This window comes from Moschus berezovskii, chromosome 9, assembly GCF_049115385.1.
Source record: "Moschus berezovskii isolate FMDL1 chromosome 9, NW_MosBer_1.0, whole genome shotgun sequence".
Taxonomy (NCBI): Eukaryota; Metazoa; Chordata; class Mammalia; order Artiodactyla; family Moschidae; genus Moschus; species Moschus berezovskii.
In genome coordinates, this window is record NC_142468.1 from 41739876 (window position 1) to 41756864 (window position 16989).

Consider the following 16989-nt stretch of genomic DNA (forward strand, 5'->3'; position numbering starts at 1 on the left):
TGTACAAAATGCTTACTAAGTAGTGCCCTTGGGCTCAATACCTGTGGAAAAGTGGGGAGTTAAGCAGGAGTGGGCAGGATCTGAGCTGTAATTAAACAACAGCCTCAACTTATCCCTTAATGAAATCTAGAGCTAGAATGGTTCTTCAGAATCGTGACCCTTTAAGCCAAGACAGCCAGGCCCTTATATTCTGACATTCATCAATTATTATTAGTTGTCTACTGTTGGAAGCGAAGTGACCTTGGGTGAGGCAGCTCTCTGCTATCAAGGAGAGGAACTACCAGCTGAGGATTAACTGCTGGTAGCACTCCTAGGTGCTGGGCAACAAGCTCTTCGTTGAAGGAAGTCCGTTTACTAAGCCCAGCAGCAAACCACGTTTATTGCTTCTTACCCAGTGTCCCAGGAGATAGTCAAATGGTATAACCTAGCAAGGTCAGGACTCTAGTGAAGAAATAATTCAATTAGTTACTTGACTGAATCAGGCAAATGATTGATCCAGCATCTCCATGTAGAAACAGGCTTCTTTTCAGTTTGTCCACCCATTAAACAAATGAACCAGAGGATGTATGAATCTCAACAAATGACCGTTAGTTGACAAAGCAATAAAATTAAAAATTTGGTCCGAAGAAAAATTCTAGTTAATACCCAGGTCACAGATATTCAGTTCAGTCTCCCCCATTCTACAGGATAAATAGTATAAAAAAAGTTCAATCTTCAGAAAAGACCACTTAAGTGATCTGAAATCTTCTTAAAATATATTCAGTATACTATAATTATTAAGGCAGAAAAATGATTTTGTAGAAAGAAATTCTATAAATATGGTTGAAATATATTTTTCCTTCTGTTAAACAGAAAAATCTAATAACCAGCAAAGCCCAGAATCTATTGACTATTTCTGACACTTAGGATTTGTAGACAGAGCTATTTTGTAATGCAAACCATTATAAAATAAATACTGTTTGATATTAATTATTTCATAAGTGGGTGAACAAGTCTGAAAGCTGTAAGTCTTGTTCTTAATAATCACTCATTTTTTTTCACTCCTTACCTCCCATTTCTTGTTCTGCCTCAGTTATTTTCTGAAAATTCAATCCAAAAAACCCTGAAGGGTCAGTCATTTTAATAAACACAATTTTCAAAATTATCAAAAGAAGCAACAAAAAAAGACAAAAACACTAGCAGTCTATCATTTTCAGTTATTGGATGACAAGCTTTTGGTTACAATCCTCTCAAGAAGGGCAGCTATGGGTTAGTCACCATTTGATTTAATTAACTAATCTTAATTTTAATTGATTAATTTAATTAACTTTAAGACATCAAATGGAAAGGTCTATTTTGCTTCAATTCAACACACAAACTCTGAACACTTTTGCTGTAGTTCTAGAATCTCAATATAGTAGGAGCTTAGAGAGAATGGGAATCTGGTTGGCAAGGAGTCTGGGGAGCTTGACTTGCAGCTGAATTTCATAGAAAGCATGCTGTTTAACCTGGATTTTATGTCTAATTAGGGTGTGAGAGCTAATAGAGGAGTTGGGGAGATGATTAATCATCCATGGCTACAGGGGCTTTGTAACTTGCAAGCCACTATTTTGGGTATTGCTCTTTTTAACATAATATTAAAAACATAATTTCTCTCTTTAAAAAATTAGCATTTGGTGTATGAAGTGGTAGTGAAAAAGAAACTATAAGAATATAAGTCTAAAAGCTAAGGGGGTAAAAAAGAATGAAGACATTACACCTATTTAAAAGGATTCCGTTCCGTTCCGTCGCTCAGTCGTGTCCGACTCTATGCGACCCCGTGGACTGTAGCCTACCAGGCTTCTCCATCCATGGGATTCTCCAGGCAAGAATACTGGAGTGGGTTACCGTTTCCTGGCTTCTCCATCCATGGGATTCTCCAGGCAAGAATACTGGAGTGGGTTACCGTTTCCTTCTCCAGGGGATCTTCCCGACCCAGGGATCGAACCCAGGTCTCCTGCATTGGAGGCAGACGCTTTAACCTCTGAGCCACCAGGGAAGCGGAGATAGACCTTAAAGCAGAGACTTTAGAGAGCTTGATCAGCTTATACCTATAATTTTTTATGACTTTATTGATACATGCAAAAATGAAATGAAAATTAGATGACAACTTGGGTCAAAGAAGTAATGACAACCATCTTGCAATGAATCAAAAGCTTTCAGGGTTAATAATTTGACTATTCCCCTTTATACTTGATTTTATATTTAGTGTGTACAGGTATAGTTTTATGTGTCCATGAAGGCAATTCTGTAATTACTACAATAAAAGTAGCATCTCCAATGCTAATTTGATCCCGATCAATATCTGATGAGGATAAGTCAAGAGAGTTTGAAAAATACCATATTTTATTTTAAAAATTACCTGTCTAATGCTTTATATGGATAAAACTAAAGTGAGTCCAATTTTGTATCTAGGCCAAGAGGTGACTTCAGCAGGAATTCTGAAGACCCAAAATGATGTGACAGTGAATTATGAGTAGTACCTACTGTGGCAACACTTCAGCTAAGATGAGTGTCAACGAAGTGTCAGCTTTCTCATTGACTCTGGAGCAGAAAACTGGCTTCGCTTTTGTTGGGATTTTGTGTATCTTCTTGGGACTTCTTATTATCAGATGCTTCAAAATTCTGTTAGACCCATATAGTAGCATGCCTTCCTCTACATGGGAAGATGAAGTAGAAGAGTTTGATAAAGGGACATTTGAATATGCACTTGCCTGAATGTTCCAGCTTTACAGTTTTCAGGGTTATACTGCTGGAACACATGATGGACACAATTGTAATTTCCTTCAGTGTGCTGGAAGAAGCTAATTTCATTCACTAAATTCAATAAATGTGTGTGGTTAATTTCTCCATGTAAGTGATAAACCACTATTGGGATTTTTCACTTTCCTCTGTCCTCACGCTGAGTTTTCTAATGAATAAGTAAGTAAGTAAGTGAAGTTGCTCAGTCGTCTCTGAGTCTTTGTGATCCCATGGACTGTCACATACCAGGCTCCTCTATCCATGGAATTTTCCAGGCAAGAGTACTGGAGTGGGTTGCCATTTCCTTCTCCAGGGGATCTTCCCAACCCAGGGATCAAACCCAGGTCTCCCACATTGCAGGCAGATGCTTTACTGTCTGAGCCACTAGGAAAGCCCTGCCTCTGCTCCTATGCAACACCCAGACACCTTCTCCATACTCACTCTGGCTTTAGAGAATTAGGTGTCAAAGATAAGGGCCCTTCACTCCAAAGAATAAACAGAATATGTATTTCCTAAAAATAGCCATAGATCAACAATGTTCAAACAAACCTTACAAGTAACCACAGGCCATAAAGATTCCAAAATACCACAATTTGACCCTTTATTTCTTCTTTTTCTAGAATATCTTGCAATAAAAGTCCCTAGGTTAGGATCACAGTGATACTCCCTTCCCCTCCCCTTTTATAAATAAAATTACTAAAGGAGTTTTCATTGTTACCTAGTGGAAATAAGAAGTCCAATCTCCATTCTGCCACCATTATAGCTGTCAACCTTGGCCAAGTCATCTCATCTCTGTAAAGTTCAATGAGGAGGTTAACCAGAGACTTTTTAACATCCTTTTTCATTCTAGTACCTTGTGAACTCTACAAATATACCTGGAAACTCAGGGAACTGAGATGAATAAAGATTTAATATGTCATGAAAAGTTTTTCAGTTTAGGAGCCTGAACTCTGAGATTTGATTCTAATATTTGTCTAGCCAAGAACAAGCATTATGACCTAAAAAGTTATCTAATGGGAACTTAAGTCCCACAACTGTAAAACAAGGATAAAGAAAACTATTCTACATGTTTTGCAGGAATGTTGGGAGGACCAAATGACTTATAATGAGTGGGAAAATAATTTGAAAACCAGAAAACACTGTTTAAATATACCTTGCTATCATTATTTATTATCCTTGCTGGTAATTGTTAAAGAGATTATCAAACCTTAAGAAGCAATGGTTAGATGTTAAGTTATTCAACCTCCCCAGTATTCATTCTCTTCATTTGATAAATTAAAAAAATAAAATTACATAATTCTAAATTATTTCCAACTAAAAAATTCTATCTATTATAAATGAATGGAGGAATGCACCAGGAGATAAATAATACAAAAATATTTGTGTCACTTGAGAATACAGAGCTGCCAAACACACCAAAAAAAAAAAGGATTAATATGTACTGAAAGTAAGGACTAAATTAAGTGCTTTCCATTTATTATGCAACTTGACACTCTCACCAGTCCTTTGAGTTTGGTATTACTATTTCTATTTTATTATTTCAATTTTACAGATGAGGAATTGAAGCTGAGAGAGATTAAGTAACTTTCAAAGGTCACCAAGCAATGGAGTGATTGTATTAGAAATTAAACTATCCTCAAAGTCATAGTCATTGTTTATAAATATCATGCTGTACCTACACTGTCCTCAACATTTCTTGCATTTTTATAATATGATTATTGCCCAGGTCTATGGCACTCCAAAATCAGCTTTTACAGTGAGAATCCCTGACACTTTTCATCTCCTAGTAGATTTAGAACACATCTGTGTTGGCTATAGATTTTCCGAACCAAACTCACACCTTAAGGAGACTCTTTGAACCCCAGTATGTACTGGAGTGTCAACCTGGGATACTTTGTAGCCAGTTAGTAATTTGGTCCAGAACATATCATTGAACCAAGTCTGCTGGACACACTGAAAGCTATAAATGTCCATGACGCTAGTCATCTCCTTAGTGACCCAGGCTTTTGAAGAAGTATCAGATACTCCATTGTCTCCCAAGGAAAACACCCCACAAGACCTTTCATTTTGGTGACTAGACTTGTTTTGTTAACAAGGACAGATCTTTATTTCAAAAAAGAAAAAAGACTCCAAAAACCAAAGATGAAAAACTTTGTAAAGTATGAGAATTGTTTCTGAATATTCAACACCCATAAACTTTTCAGATATTATCAAACCTCACTTAGCATTATATTATTTCTAATCCTACTAAAGAGAAATTCTTTTCACCAAAACTGTCTTCATTCACATTCATTCAGGCTATTTTATGCCTTAGACTATTTTGTGCCTTTTGGGGCGGGGGGAAAGCTATGGGAAGGAAATGTTAGAATCTGTATTTTCAGAGCCACAAACAATATGATATAAAGGATGGTTACAGCATGGAGCACATGGAAATTTCATGAAATTCTAATCCTTTTAGGAATAGATGTTCAATGTCATAGTCAGATTATCCCGTAGATGCCAATTCCCAAGAGCCCTGGCAAGGAGGACAAGAGAAAAGACAAAGAGGACCTCTAGACAATTTTCCCCTGTTACCTTACCCACCTGTCTGCAAGGTCTTTCCAGTTGGCTTTATGGATGGTGTAATTTCATCCATATCCCCTAAACCATCTTCCATCTGCTCCAGAATGGCTGAATCCCCTTAATGGAGAACAAAGACTTTCATTTCACAGTTAGAGATAAAAGGCTTTGAGTGAAAGTGTCTAGTTGATGTTAAGACTAAAACCAAAAGCAATTCACACTACACTGTAGTCAAGTAGTCAATCAGCAAGAAAAAAGGAAATTGATGGCTATCAGAGGCAGTCATAGTCTTTGGTACAGGAAAAAGGTTGAGGAATAAATAGATGGGCTCCTCAGAGGGCTGGAGTTGAGGGAACAGTTGAAGGAAAGGGAGGCTAGAGGTGGCAGAAATACTGCAGGTAAGTTCATAGCTCCTGTCCAGGGTGAGTGAATAGGACTTATTTTGGGTCCCAGCCTCAACTTAGCTGATCTAAACAGCTGGCTTCACTCAGCTGAGTCTGAAATGCAACTACTCCCTTTGTCTATTATATGGGAAGTCAGAACCCTTTGTTGCACCAGTGGCCTTTAAGAGCAAAATGAGTTATAGGTCTTTATCTTTCATGTCATTCTGTCTCAATTTCTAATACAGTCTCATGATATTAGCCTGACTTATTAACATGACATTTATCTAAGAGCCTCTAAGGCATTTTACATAGGTACCTGTAGACCTCTTTGTACAATCTGATATCTGTTCACCTACCATTCCTCCTATTTTAATAGATATAGTACCTATCCCAGCCTCTAATGATTTACCTCAGACCCTTGGATGTGACTGCAAAAGTCATCGGTGAATTGTAAACATTGTCAAAATAGTAAAAGAAAACACCAAGTGCAAACTGGTTTTTTTCTGAAATTAGCACATTAATACTTTACAGAAACTAACTTATTTAACTCTAACATTAAGTCTACAATACACTATTGTTCACAACTGCACTTTACAGATGAGAAAGTTAAGGTACCATGAGGCTGACTAACTTGTCAGAGTTCATTCACATAGATAGGAAGGGGCAGGACCAGGATGTAAATCAAGCACACTGACTTCAGAGACTTTCTCCTACTCTCTGTATCACACCACAACTGTGCTGCTCAGACAACTGGAAATCACTTGAATCATTTCCAATAAAACATGAGGAGGACTCCTTGAATCATCCTGATCGAAAACCAATGACAGAACCTGCATGGAGGAGCTGTTTGTGCTGTCTTAATAAGCACCACCTCACAGATTTGAGCAAAACCTTTCCTGCAACAAAACTCAAACCCCAGTTTTGATTAAAAAAAAAAAAAATGTTTTGCCAGGTGGAGGTAAAAAGGTCATTTAGCAGTGCCACTGAAAAACTTACCCATAGTTTGGTTCCTGCTTAAAAGAGTTTTCCCATTAAGTAGAAATAATTGTCAATAAATCATTGATCATATTCTATCTGCTCATTTCCCATGAAGAGAAGAATCAAGATAATATCTACCATACGCAAGATAAAATAATCTCAAATACCATTTTCTAGTTGTGAAGTATAGAAATTATCTCTGTAGGCCTATATTTTGCTGCAAATCCTGAACAACAGGAGGTCACTAGGAATCATGTGAAATGAAATGACAAGATTCTATTTATTTAACTTCAAACAACTGAAGCACAGTTCATATTTTGTTGGATGATTGCTGTTGAGCAGTTCAACTCCCCTTATGAATTAAAGAAACTATTTGTCTTCCTGTCTAAAGGGATTAATGGTTTACTCCTGGTTACAAGTTGATGTAGAACTCAAGGTTCTTCTGTGCTAATGGCTGGGTGGTATTATTTCAGGCCAATCATTGCTTGGTCATCTTTTTCAAGGAAGATTTTAGCCAATAAGAAGAAGCCTAATGTTTGGGGTGGTGGGGGCGGGGAGTGAGAGCTAGGTGGTTCATATATGCCTGGGTGATGCTGAAGACTATGATTCCTGAGAAGAAGGCTCCCAGGTGGTAAGTTAAACATTTCTGGGCAGGGTAAAAATTATACTTAAAATTATGCTGTAAAGTGGATTCTAAGGAGTAGAGTAAAGGGGAGGATGTCAAGGGTTATGAAGATAAGTGAGAGGTTCCATAAAAACTAGAGAGGTAATAGCTTCACTTATTATTTCCCCAGGAATGATTATTTGGAGTTGAAGCTGTGATTTTTTTCCCCTTTAATTCAAAGAAATAGCTGCTGGGGAGAAGCAAGGTTTTTTTGTTTGTTTGTTTGTTTTGTATTATCTATCTTTGTTGAATTTTCTTTGAAAAGCCAAATTTTAAGATATCATTAAAGGTATTCTAACAAAAGAACGTTCTAAAATGGGATTATATCATGGATTGTGAAAATGATTATGCAGTCTATCTCACAGTCAAATAAAAACCTCTCAAAAATTGAGAATATTTCATTAAAGGGAATCAGTAGAGCATGATTGTTCTGCCTAAATATAGCATATAACTTTATTAATGACTAAGATGTATTTCCTTACCCTGAATACTCCTATTTTTTAAAGATTCCATAGTAACATATGTTAAACAAACAAATGTATGAACAAATTAAATATTTTGAAGACCAGTAAAAGATCCAAGAATTCAGAGACATCTTGACAGGATATATTTTTAAAACCCGACAAGAACTTTTCTTTAGAAGTTCTAAAAATATTTTAGAAATTTACTCATGATGTAATATATGTTAATATCAATCATAATATACTTTCCAGTTTCCACATTTAGTACTATCAATGTACTGTGTTTCAGCTGAGAATATTCTCATTAGCCTTCACTCAATTTGTTTGGTAGAATTTCATCTTTTCTAAAGTCATATTGAATCCACCTGCACTGAGTACAAGCAAACACTAGAAACGCAGGTGGCATTTTAATGACCCCATTGGAAGTTCTCTTTGCTGAAGCACGTCCCCAGTTATTTATTACAGGATTTAATTGCTTAGGTAACTAAAGGTTCCTAAGTATAAGTGTTAGTCACTCAGTCATGTCCGACTCTTTGCGACCCCAGGTACTGTAGCCCACTAGGCTCCTCTGTCCATGGAATTCTCCAGGCAAGAGTACTGGAGTGGGTAGCCATTCCCTTCTCCAGGGGACCTTCCCCACCCAGGGATCGAACCCAAATCTCCTGCAGAGACTTGCAGGCAGATTCTTTACTGTCTGAGCTACCAGACTCATAGACAGGTCATTTTTAAGGAAATGAATTTAAAGTTGTAAGTCTTATGAAAGAAAACTGTTCCCTCATACCTCAACCCTACTTAAATTTATTTATATTACCTGGAACAAGATTAATTTTCTCTTTTAATGACAGCTTTGAAGAACATTCTGAAGATTGTATAGGAGACAATATATCAAGAATCTATTTGTTGTGTTGTTCTAGAACAAAAGTCAAGAGCTCCCTAATGTAGCACTTTAGTGTTTGTTTTGAAGAGCAAATCTACACATTTTTTAAAACAACTATAAAATAGTCAGCTTAGTGAAAAATTTTTTGGAGATGTCACTGAACAACTCTTCCAATGTATTTCTGGATTCCACACCCAGTAATACCAATCGCTTTCAAGTTAATGTCATAAATGAGAGCCATGAGAGCAGTGCTGCTGTGAATGACAATGCTGATCCTCCACATTATGAGGAAACCTCTTTTGGGGATGAAGGCCAGAACAGATTTAGAATCAGCTTTAGGCCTGGGAATCAGGAGTGCTACGACAATTTCCTCCAAACTGGAGAAACAGCTAAAACAGATGCCAGTTTTCATGCTTACGATTCTCACACAAACACGTACTACCTACAAACCTTTGGCCACAACACTGTGGATGCTGTGCCCAAGATCGAGTACTATCGCAACACTGGCAGTGTTAGCGGGCCCAAGGTCAACCGACCCAGCCTACTGGACATTCACGAGCAACTTGCAAAGGTAAGCTTAAATGTACAAACAAGTATCCTCCTTATTCCTTCAGGTGATTCCCTGCTCCATACGAACCTTATAAATGTAAAATTGTCCAATGAAGAGGTCTGTGGCAAACTGCCCATCTTACTCACACAACTGTTCCTTGTTCCCGATAAAGAGAAGATACACAAAAAGTGTTTCACAAATGTTTACTAGCTGGGAAAGAGAACTAAAAAATGAATTCTGAAAGTTAGGCAATATGTGGGATCTTGTTTACAGTTATTGTCTATTCAATTCACACTTGGTTAAGCATGTCAAACTGAATACTAAGCTGGTATTAATGCCTCCACAACAGTGTAAAAAAAAAAAATCACTGGTGCCTGCTATAGTTAATACTGCGCAAATGGACTTTAGAGCACATGGGTATTTTTTATATTCTTTAAAGAGAGAGAAGAGATGTACATGATTCAGCATTTTATCCCTTCCTCTTCAAAACCTTGCCCAAGGTTCCTGAAGGCGCTTAAGCATATAAAAGAAACTAAATTAAATTTTACTAAAGAAGCAGTAGAAGAGGCTAAACTTTTCATTATTTAAGGAATATAGCCAAGCAGTTAGAAGCATGAGGCAGCACTTTTTCTAATCTTTAGCAAAGCATTTGTAAGTTTAGTAGATTTCTTCTTCTGTAACTTGTTCTAAAATATATTGATGTGCTTTATTTTCCTGCTCATCTGGAACATAATTTGGAATGAATAGCACTCTTTATGTGATATAATTGATTACTATGAAGAATAATTCGTTGTCTCATATCTAAATGCACTCTACTTTTGCCTAGGGTTTAAGGTAAGGGGGGAAAAAATGACTGGAACAATTCTTTTCATATTAATTCATTCATTAAACCTTTTTTAAATTAAATGATTGCCCACTCCAGGGATTCTAGGAATACTGCTAAATACGATTCTAATAAAGGTGAAAAGCTCCCCTTAGTTTCTGCTCATCTTTCTTTCCTCAGGAAAATCCCTCTCCATAACCAATTCCCCTTGGCTGCTCAGGATCCTGGATGCTGGGTCCTAACTCTGGAGACCGAGCAACATCCAGAGAAAGAGCTATGGCCTGTTTCTTTTCCCCTCTCCCCACCAGACCTTACTTGTGCGGTGTACTATATCACCAACATTCTGCTAAATGGCCGCTTTATTTATAGACGTAAGATTTAGATTTAATCTGGGCTATTTGGTGCTTTTATCAAAAGACATTACAATGTAGTGGTTTCGGACAAAATGGCAGCCCTGAGGAAAACTGTTGAGAAGCCAGGCAATTTGAAGCTCCAATCAGACTAAGGTGTCATTTTCCTTTTCTATGTGACAGAAGGGGAAAGGAGAAGAAAGAAAGAGAAGGAAAAGAAGGTTGAAAGAAGGGACACGAGGAATTTCTGAGACATGGGAAGGGCAGAAAGAGAAATTTAGAACATTTTAAAGAGTTTTTTATTTATCCTGAAGAAGTAAAATGAGCAGACTTGAAATTTTATTCCACTGTACCCTACCTCATTACACATGATAATTTTTAAAGCTGCATACTTTGTTAAAATTGCAATCAAAATTTAAATATTCTCTCTCCCTTCCCCAACTTACAACAAAAGAAATGAAAATTTTAACTCCTGGGATTCTCCAGGCAAGAATACTGGAGTAGGTTGTCATGCCCTCCTCCAGGGTACCTTCCCAACCCAGGAATTGAACCAGGGTCCCTTGCATTTGCAGGCAAATTTTTTACATACTGAGCTACCAGGAAAGCCCCTATTAAAAAGGAAATGGTGTAAATTCACAGTGTTCTTAGGACTGATATTCCATAGAGAGGAAAGTGGCTGATTTACATTTCCAAAGCCACAGTTTACATAAATATTTATATAAGGGGAGAAAAGCTCTGAAGGCACTATTGTTAGAAAACTATCTGAATGACTGAACAGGAGAAATGTCATAGCTGCATGTGACAGTTTTGATGACTGTCTGAAATATATTATTTTTGAAAGGATGAGACTAAGGGCTTTAACTTGTAATATTTTTCCTCACATATGAAGGAATGGCAAATTAAATACATTAAAAATTAGATTTAGTCTCAATGCCCTGAATAATCATTCTGAACCAGTATAGTTATTCTTTTTGTGAACTTGATCCTCATCTAAGGTGAGTGCTCACTTGCTTCAGTCCTGTCTGACGATTTGCAACTCTATGGACAGAAGCCCGCCAGGCTTCTCTGTCCATGGGATTCTCCAGACAAGGATACTGGAGTGGGCTGCCATTTCCTCCTCCAGGGGATCTTCTTGACCCAGGGATCAAACCCACATCTCCTGCATCTCCTGCGTTGCAGGTCAATTCTTTACCACTAAGCCATTGGGGAAGACTCTCATCTAGGGTACTTCAGTTTGATTAAATCATGAAGAACTATGCACATAACCAAATTGGGAGCAGAATCTGAATATAATCAGTGAATCTACAATGGACACATTCACATAGCCAGGGCCATTCTAGTGTTGCTGAACTTGTGAACACCTGTTCCATGTGTTCTAATTCTGTGCTGTCCTTCAGACATTAACAGTCTGGGCCTTCTTCAATTCATTTCTTCCTTGCTAGTGAATTTGATTCTGCTATTCCCCCTGCTTTCCCCCCACCTCCCAAATAAAACATGAAGACCTGCAGTATAAAGTAAATATGCTGTCACCATCTTGTGGTCCTTGATAACTTTATGGTAGTTCTTCAAATCACAAATAGAAATGATCACTAGAACAAATTTTATATAATAATACTCTGACATGTCACTGATTTTCTATGCAAAAAAAACAACTTTTAGTGTTTACTTAAATAATTTAAAAGTAGAAAGTAACTGAGATAGTATAAGTTAAGAGAGATTTTTTGATCCCTAATCGTGCTATTTAAAGCCATGTAGGAATGGTACATTCATACTAAAGGGCAGAACATACTTAGTCAGAAATCAGTTGGATTTTGTGCAAATCCTGATTATAGCTTCCAAGCTGGAAAAAAATTACATGACAAGCTTGTCCTAGTAGGTAAAATGAAAAACAGGTTTGAAAGACATTATTTTAAGTCTCTATCTTAAATAGAACTCCAGGAGTGATATATATTGACAGAATTTGTAATCCCAATGATTTGATATCATAGTGAAGAAATCCTTTTCATTTTCTGTGTAGTAAAGAGCTAAATGCCTATACTAGTGGCCATGAATTACAGATTTCTGAAAACTCTGGTTAAAAGTAGAGAAAAATTGCTTCATCCCTTACTTGCAGTACTGTACAAGTTGTTGTTCAGTCGCTAAGTCGTGTCTGACTCTTTGAGACCCCTGAACTGTAGCACACCAGGCTCCTCTGTCCTCCCCTGTCTCCCCGAGTTTGCCAACCGAGTGGTGATGCTATCCAAGCAGCTTATCCTCTACCACCCTCCTTCTCCTTTTGCCTACAAGTTATATAATATCAATTGATTTTGCAGGATGCTTGTAAATATTAGAGTTTATATGCAGACAAAGTCTAGCACATTGCTTATAATGAGTACAAATTTAATAAATGATTATTAATGATGGTCATGGTAATTTTTAATACCAGATAATTTTTAAGTTTTATTTTAAAAGTAAAATGCACACTGAAAAACATTTAATAAATCCTAAAAGTATATATACTGATTTTTCTTCTTTGATAATAGCTAGAAAGCCATTTGTCATTTTTTGGAGGTCTGAAAAAAATCACAATTTTATACTAAATAAAATAATTCAATCTTTAATCATGTAGAAAAATCCAGTAGCAATTTACTTAAACCACACATGATTGAATCTTTACTAATTTATCAATATTGGAGGGGGAAAGTCTTTTATCAAATGGTCTTTCTTTCTTTCTTTTCTTTACCTTTTCTGAATACTTAATAAAACACAGGTAAAACGCTTGGTAAATAAATAATCACTCCCTAAAGCTATGTAATTTAAAATGCATTTATTAAAGGTTGTGGGTCATCATTTATGGTAATGGAGTGTGAACAAACAAATTAATTCAAAATATGGAGGAAAAAACTGGTTTCAGGCAGCAATCATAAAACTTTGAGTCTTTGAGACTTTGGTCCCAAGAAGGTCTGCCAGCCTACTGTTATAGCTCACAGCCATGAAGTTCCTACAAATCCTCAAACTAAAGTGCTGTTCCATACTTTGATGATAAGTTAACTTTATAATTGCTGTTTGGCCTTACAAAGGAGGCATTTATTAAGAGTGAAACCAGGTTTTGCTTTGCCATGTAGAAGACGAAGACGGCAAACAGAAAAATGATTTTGCCTTAGAGTAAACTACTTCAAAGTAAGATTTTTAGAAAACCCATTGGATTTAACCTCATTGGCAGTATCCAGGAAAGGTTAAATAACTTGCTGGAGGACAAGCACTGAATTAATTGTGTAGCCAAACTAGATTCCGAGTCTCCTAGTTTATATGGGACAAAGGTTTTTCAGCTTCCGCATGACAGCAAAGAATGGAAATGGATTCTACTTAAGAATTTGCTATCAGACCTTTATTATCCATGCAATAAATATACATTCAAGGGATTTTTCCCCACTGTGGTATAAGTATATTTAAAACTTTGAGACTCTAGCAGGTAGAACATACCTAAGAGAGAGTTACAGATCCTACAATGACTCAAATTTTGAATAACTTGGAAAATAACTGCTTACTAATTTTTTTTATATAACTATTTCCTTGACATGACCTCATAGAATATTATTTTTGTTGCACATTGTGATGTCCTAGTGTTAAATTGAAGAACTGTTAAACTGTGACCAGAAGGGCATCCATCAGATAGAAATGTTCATTTATTTAAGAAGAAATTTTAGATATTTTATTCACTCTTTAGCCTACTTTGTAAATGCTTTTTTTTTTTTTTTTTTTACAATAATTGGTAGTCTAATCCAGATCTAAGGGTCAGAGTTACCATTAGAATTCATAGAAGAGAAGAGCAATTTCCTGGACCAAACCCTCAAGTTCAAGTTTAATCAGGAAACATGGATTTTAGTCCCAAGATTGCCTTTAAAAAGTGAGTGACTAAGGTTCTGTCTCATGGGCTCCCTAATTAACCCAGAAAAAGGAAATTGCTTTCTCCCTGACTGAGTAGCTGCTGATGGTCTGGCCATGGGATCTTATTAACTAGAGTATTGACAATTTTGAAAGTTTTTCTCAAATCAAGTCAAATAAATGAATCTCCTAACCAAATAATCTCTTCAACATTCATGAATATTTTAACACATTCCTCAAGTCCTCACTCTCATTGATTTTTCCAGTTACATAAAATAAAATTTACATTTGACCTACACAGCTGCTTTACAAGTATAGAATCCTTCCAGAAAAAAAAAAAAAAAAAAACAGAATTTTTAACTGACTGGAGAACAACTTCAAGTATTTCATCCATCTGAAATTGACTTTTTGTATAGACTTGTGAGAGCCAATATAATAGCTCTAGCCACATGTGGCTATTGGGCACTTGAAAAGTGGTTAGCACAAACTGAGATGTGCTATCACTGTAAAATACACACTGGATTCAGAGACATGGTATGGAAAAAAAGAATATAAAATATTTTGTAAATATTTTTAAAATGATTATTGATGAAATACTAGTATTTTATACAGATCTACTAAGTAAAGTTTATTATTAAGACATTCTGTGGTTGAGCTCTCTCCTACAAGGTGGGGTGCCCCTACTGCTAATGAATATTTATATTGCCGATATGGAACATAAAAGATTCTACAAAAATTAAATATATTTTTACCTGTAAGGATCCATATGTGAACCCAAGTTATTGTACTAAATTCTTTTTTTTACTTTTTTTTTGAACTAGCTACTAAAATTTTTTAAATTACATGCATGTCTTACATTTGTGGCTGGTATAGATCCCTAGTTTCTGCCAAGGTCAGCCTGTTTCTATGGACATTGTTTATCCATACTTTACACTGATACTAGTATATATTGTCAGTTTCAATTATGTGTTAAGTAGGGATTGAGTTGGAGAAGGCAATGGCAAGCCACTCCAGTACTCTTGCCTAGAAAATCCCATGGATGGAGGAGCCTGGTAGGCTGCAGTCCGTGAGGTCGCTAAGGGTCGGACACGACTAAGCGACTTCACTTTCGCTTTTCACTTTCACACATTGGAGAAGGAAATGGCAACCCACTCCAGTGTTCTTGCCTGGAGAATCCCAGGGACGGGGGAGCCTGGTGGGCTTCCGTCTATGGGGTCACACAGAGTCGGACACGACTGAAGTGACTTAGCCGCAGCAGCAGCAGGGATTGAGTATGCTCAAAATGAAAATATTTCTCAAATAATTCAGAAATGAATTTTAACTATCACTTTCAGTTTTCTAGACCATTCAGTTTTTTCCTAATGCCGTCAGAAAATAATATGATGATCTGACTTGGGAAACATTCCCTTTCTACCTCTTATTTAATGTGGCCTGCACAGAGGAAATAGTGAGAAATGGAATACCCAATAGGGAAAGAAGAAAAAAGAAACAAGAGGCAAGAATGGATAAGAGACAAGTTTCTCTGCTCTTAAGTGGTAGAGATTGGGTAGGCTTCAAGTCCACTTTATGGATTCAGTACTGTTTATCGATGACCTGCTCTATGGCAGGTCCTTGGTTTGTATTAAGAAGTAACTCACACCACCATCTCCTCCAGTTCAGTTCACATACAATAACTCCTATCACATATTACATTGGTTACCCAAGTGGTATAACAGTGTCATGATAAAAGTCTTATGGAGAACAAAATTGGGAGAAATTCTTGCTTAAAGGACTTCTGGAAAGAGACAAAAGGTCAAAATCACTTGACTAAACAGTCCAGATTAGGGTCATCTTATGAACAGTGGGTATGCTAATGGTACGTCCTAATTCACTTCAGTCGTGTCCAACTCTTTGCAACCCTATGGACTGCAGCCTGTCAGGCTCCTCTGTCCATGGGATTCTCCAGGCAAGAATACTGGAGTGCGTTGCCATGCCCTTCTCCAGGGGACTTTCCCATGCTAATGGTACACTAAAGCCCAAAGAAGCAGGAACCCTTGAGTATGGCAAGACCAAGAGCTTCAGTTGTTCCCAAATAAAGTCCTTATAAAGTTGTTCTTTAATAACATAATCAACTGCTGAATCTAAAAGTCTTCCCTAATAATTTTAAGATCTTTACTGGGGAAGATTGTGTTTGGGGAGCTCAGTGGGGTGTAGTCTAACCATTAGTCAGTGAAGTGCTGCTGCTGCTGCTGCTAAGTCACTTCAGTCGTGTCCGACTCTGTGCAACCCCATAGACGGCAGACCACCAGGCTCCCCCGTCCCTGGGATTCTCCAGGCAAGAACACTGGAGTGGGTTGCCATTTCCTTCTTCAATGCATGAAAGTAAAAAGTGAAGTCGCTTAGTCGTGTCCGACCCTTAGTGACCCCATGGACTGCAGCCTACCAGGTTCCTCCGACTACGGGATTTTCCAGGCAAGAGTACTGGAGTGGGGTGCCATCACCTTCTCCCAGTGAAGTGCTAGACAGGCTAAATTAAGTGGGCACATCTGAAATTGTTCAGTCAAATCTAAAAGAAAAGCTGGAAAGTTGTTCTTAACTTGAAAGAAACATAGCTATTTCCTTCTCGAAACTATTTAACTGACAGGGAAGATCTTTTTTCAAAATTAGGCCACAGTGGGGGGAGAAAAAACTAAGTAAAGGTTTTGATCTTTTTTTATAGGACTTACTACTTCTTATTTCTA

The 16989-nt window shown here is 37.1% G+C and overlaps 2 protein-coding genes across 5 annotated transcripts in view; both read left to right on the top strand.

Moving 5' to 3' along the window:
* Positions 1-2490: 2490 nt before the first annotated feature.
* Positions 2491-2736, top strand: CTXN2 (cortexin 2). Its single transcript, XM_088840292.1, has one exon. The coding sequence runs from the start codon at positions 2491-2493 to the stop codon at positions 2734-2736; it is 246 nt and encodes an 81-aa protein (XP_088696418.1).
* Positions 2737-8833: 6097 nt separating this feature from the next.
* The window catches only part of SLC12A1 (solute carrier family 12 member 1), an 88724-nt gene continuing 80568 nt past the window's right edge, over positions 8834-16989 (top strand). For all 4 annotated transcript variants that reach the window (XM_088839589.1, XM_088839587.1, XM_055435471.2 and 1 more), the window contains exon 1: positions 8834-9253. In XM_088839589.1, coding sequence (XP_088695715.1) covers positions 8834-9253 — 420 coding nt within the window. The remainder of the gene's footprint in view (positions 9254-16989) is intronic.

What these genes read in the sequence shown, in the direction of transcription:
- CTXN2 (XM_088840292.1), top strand. Translation starts at nt 2,491, where the DNA reads ATGAGTAGTACCTACTGTGGCAACACTTCAGCTAAGATGAGTGTCAAC.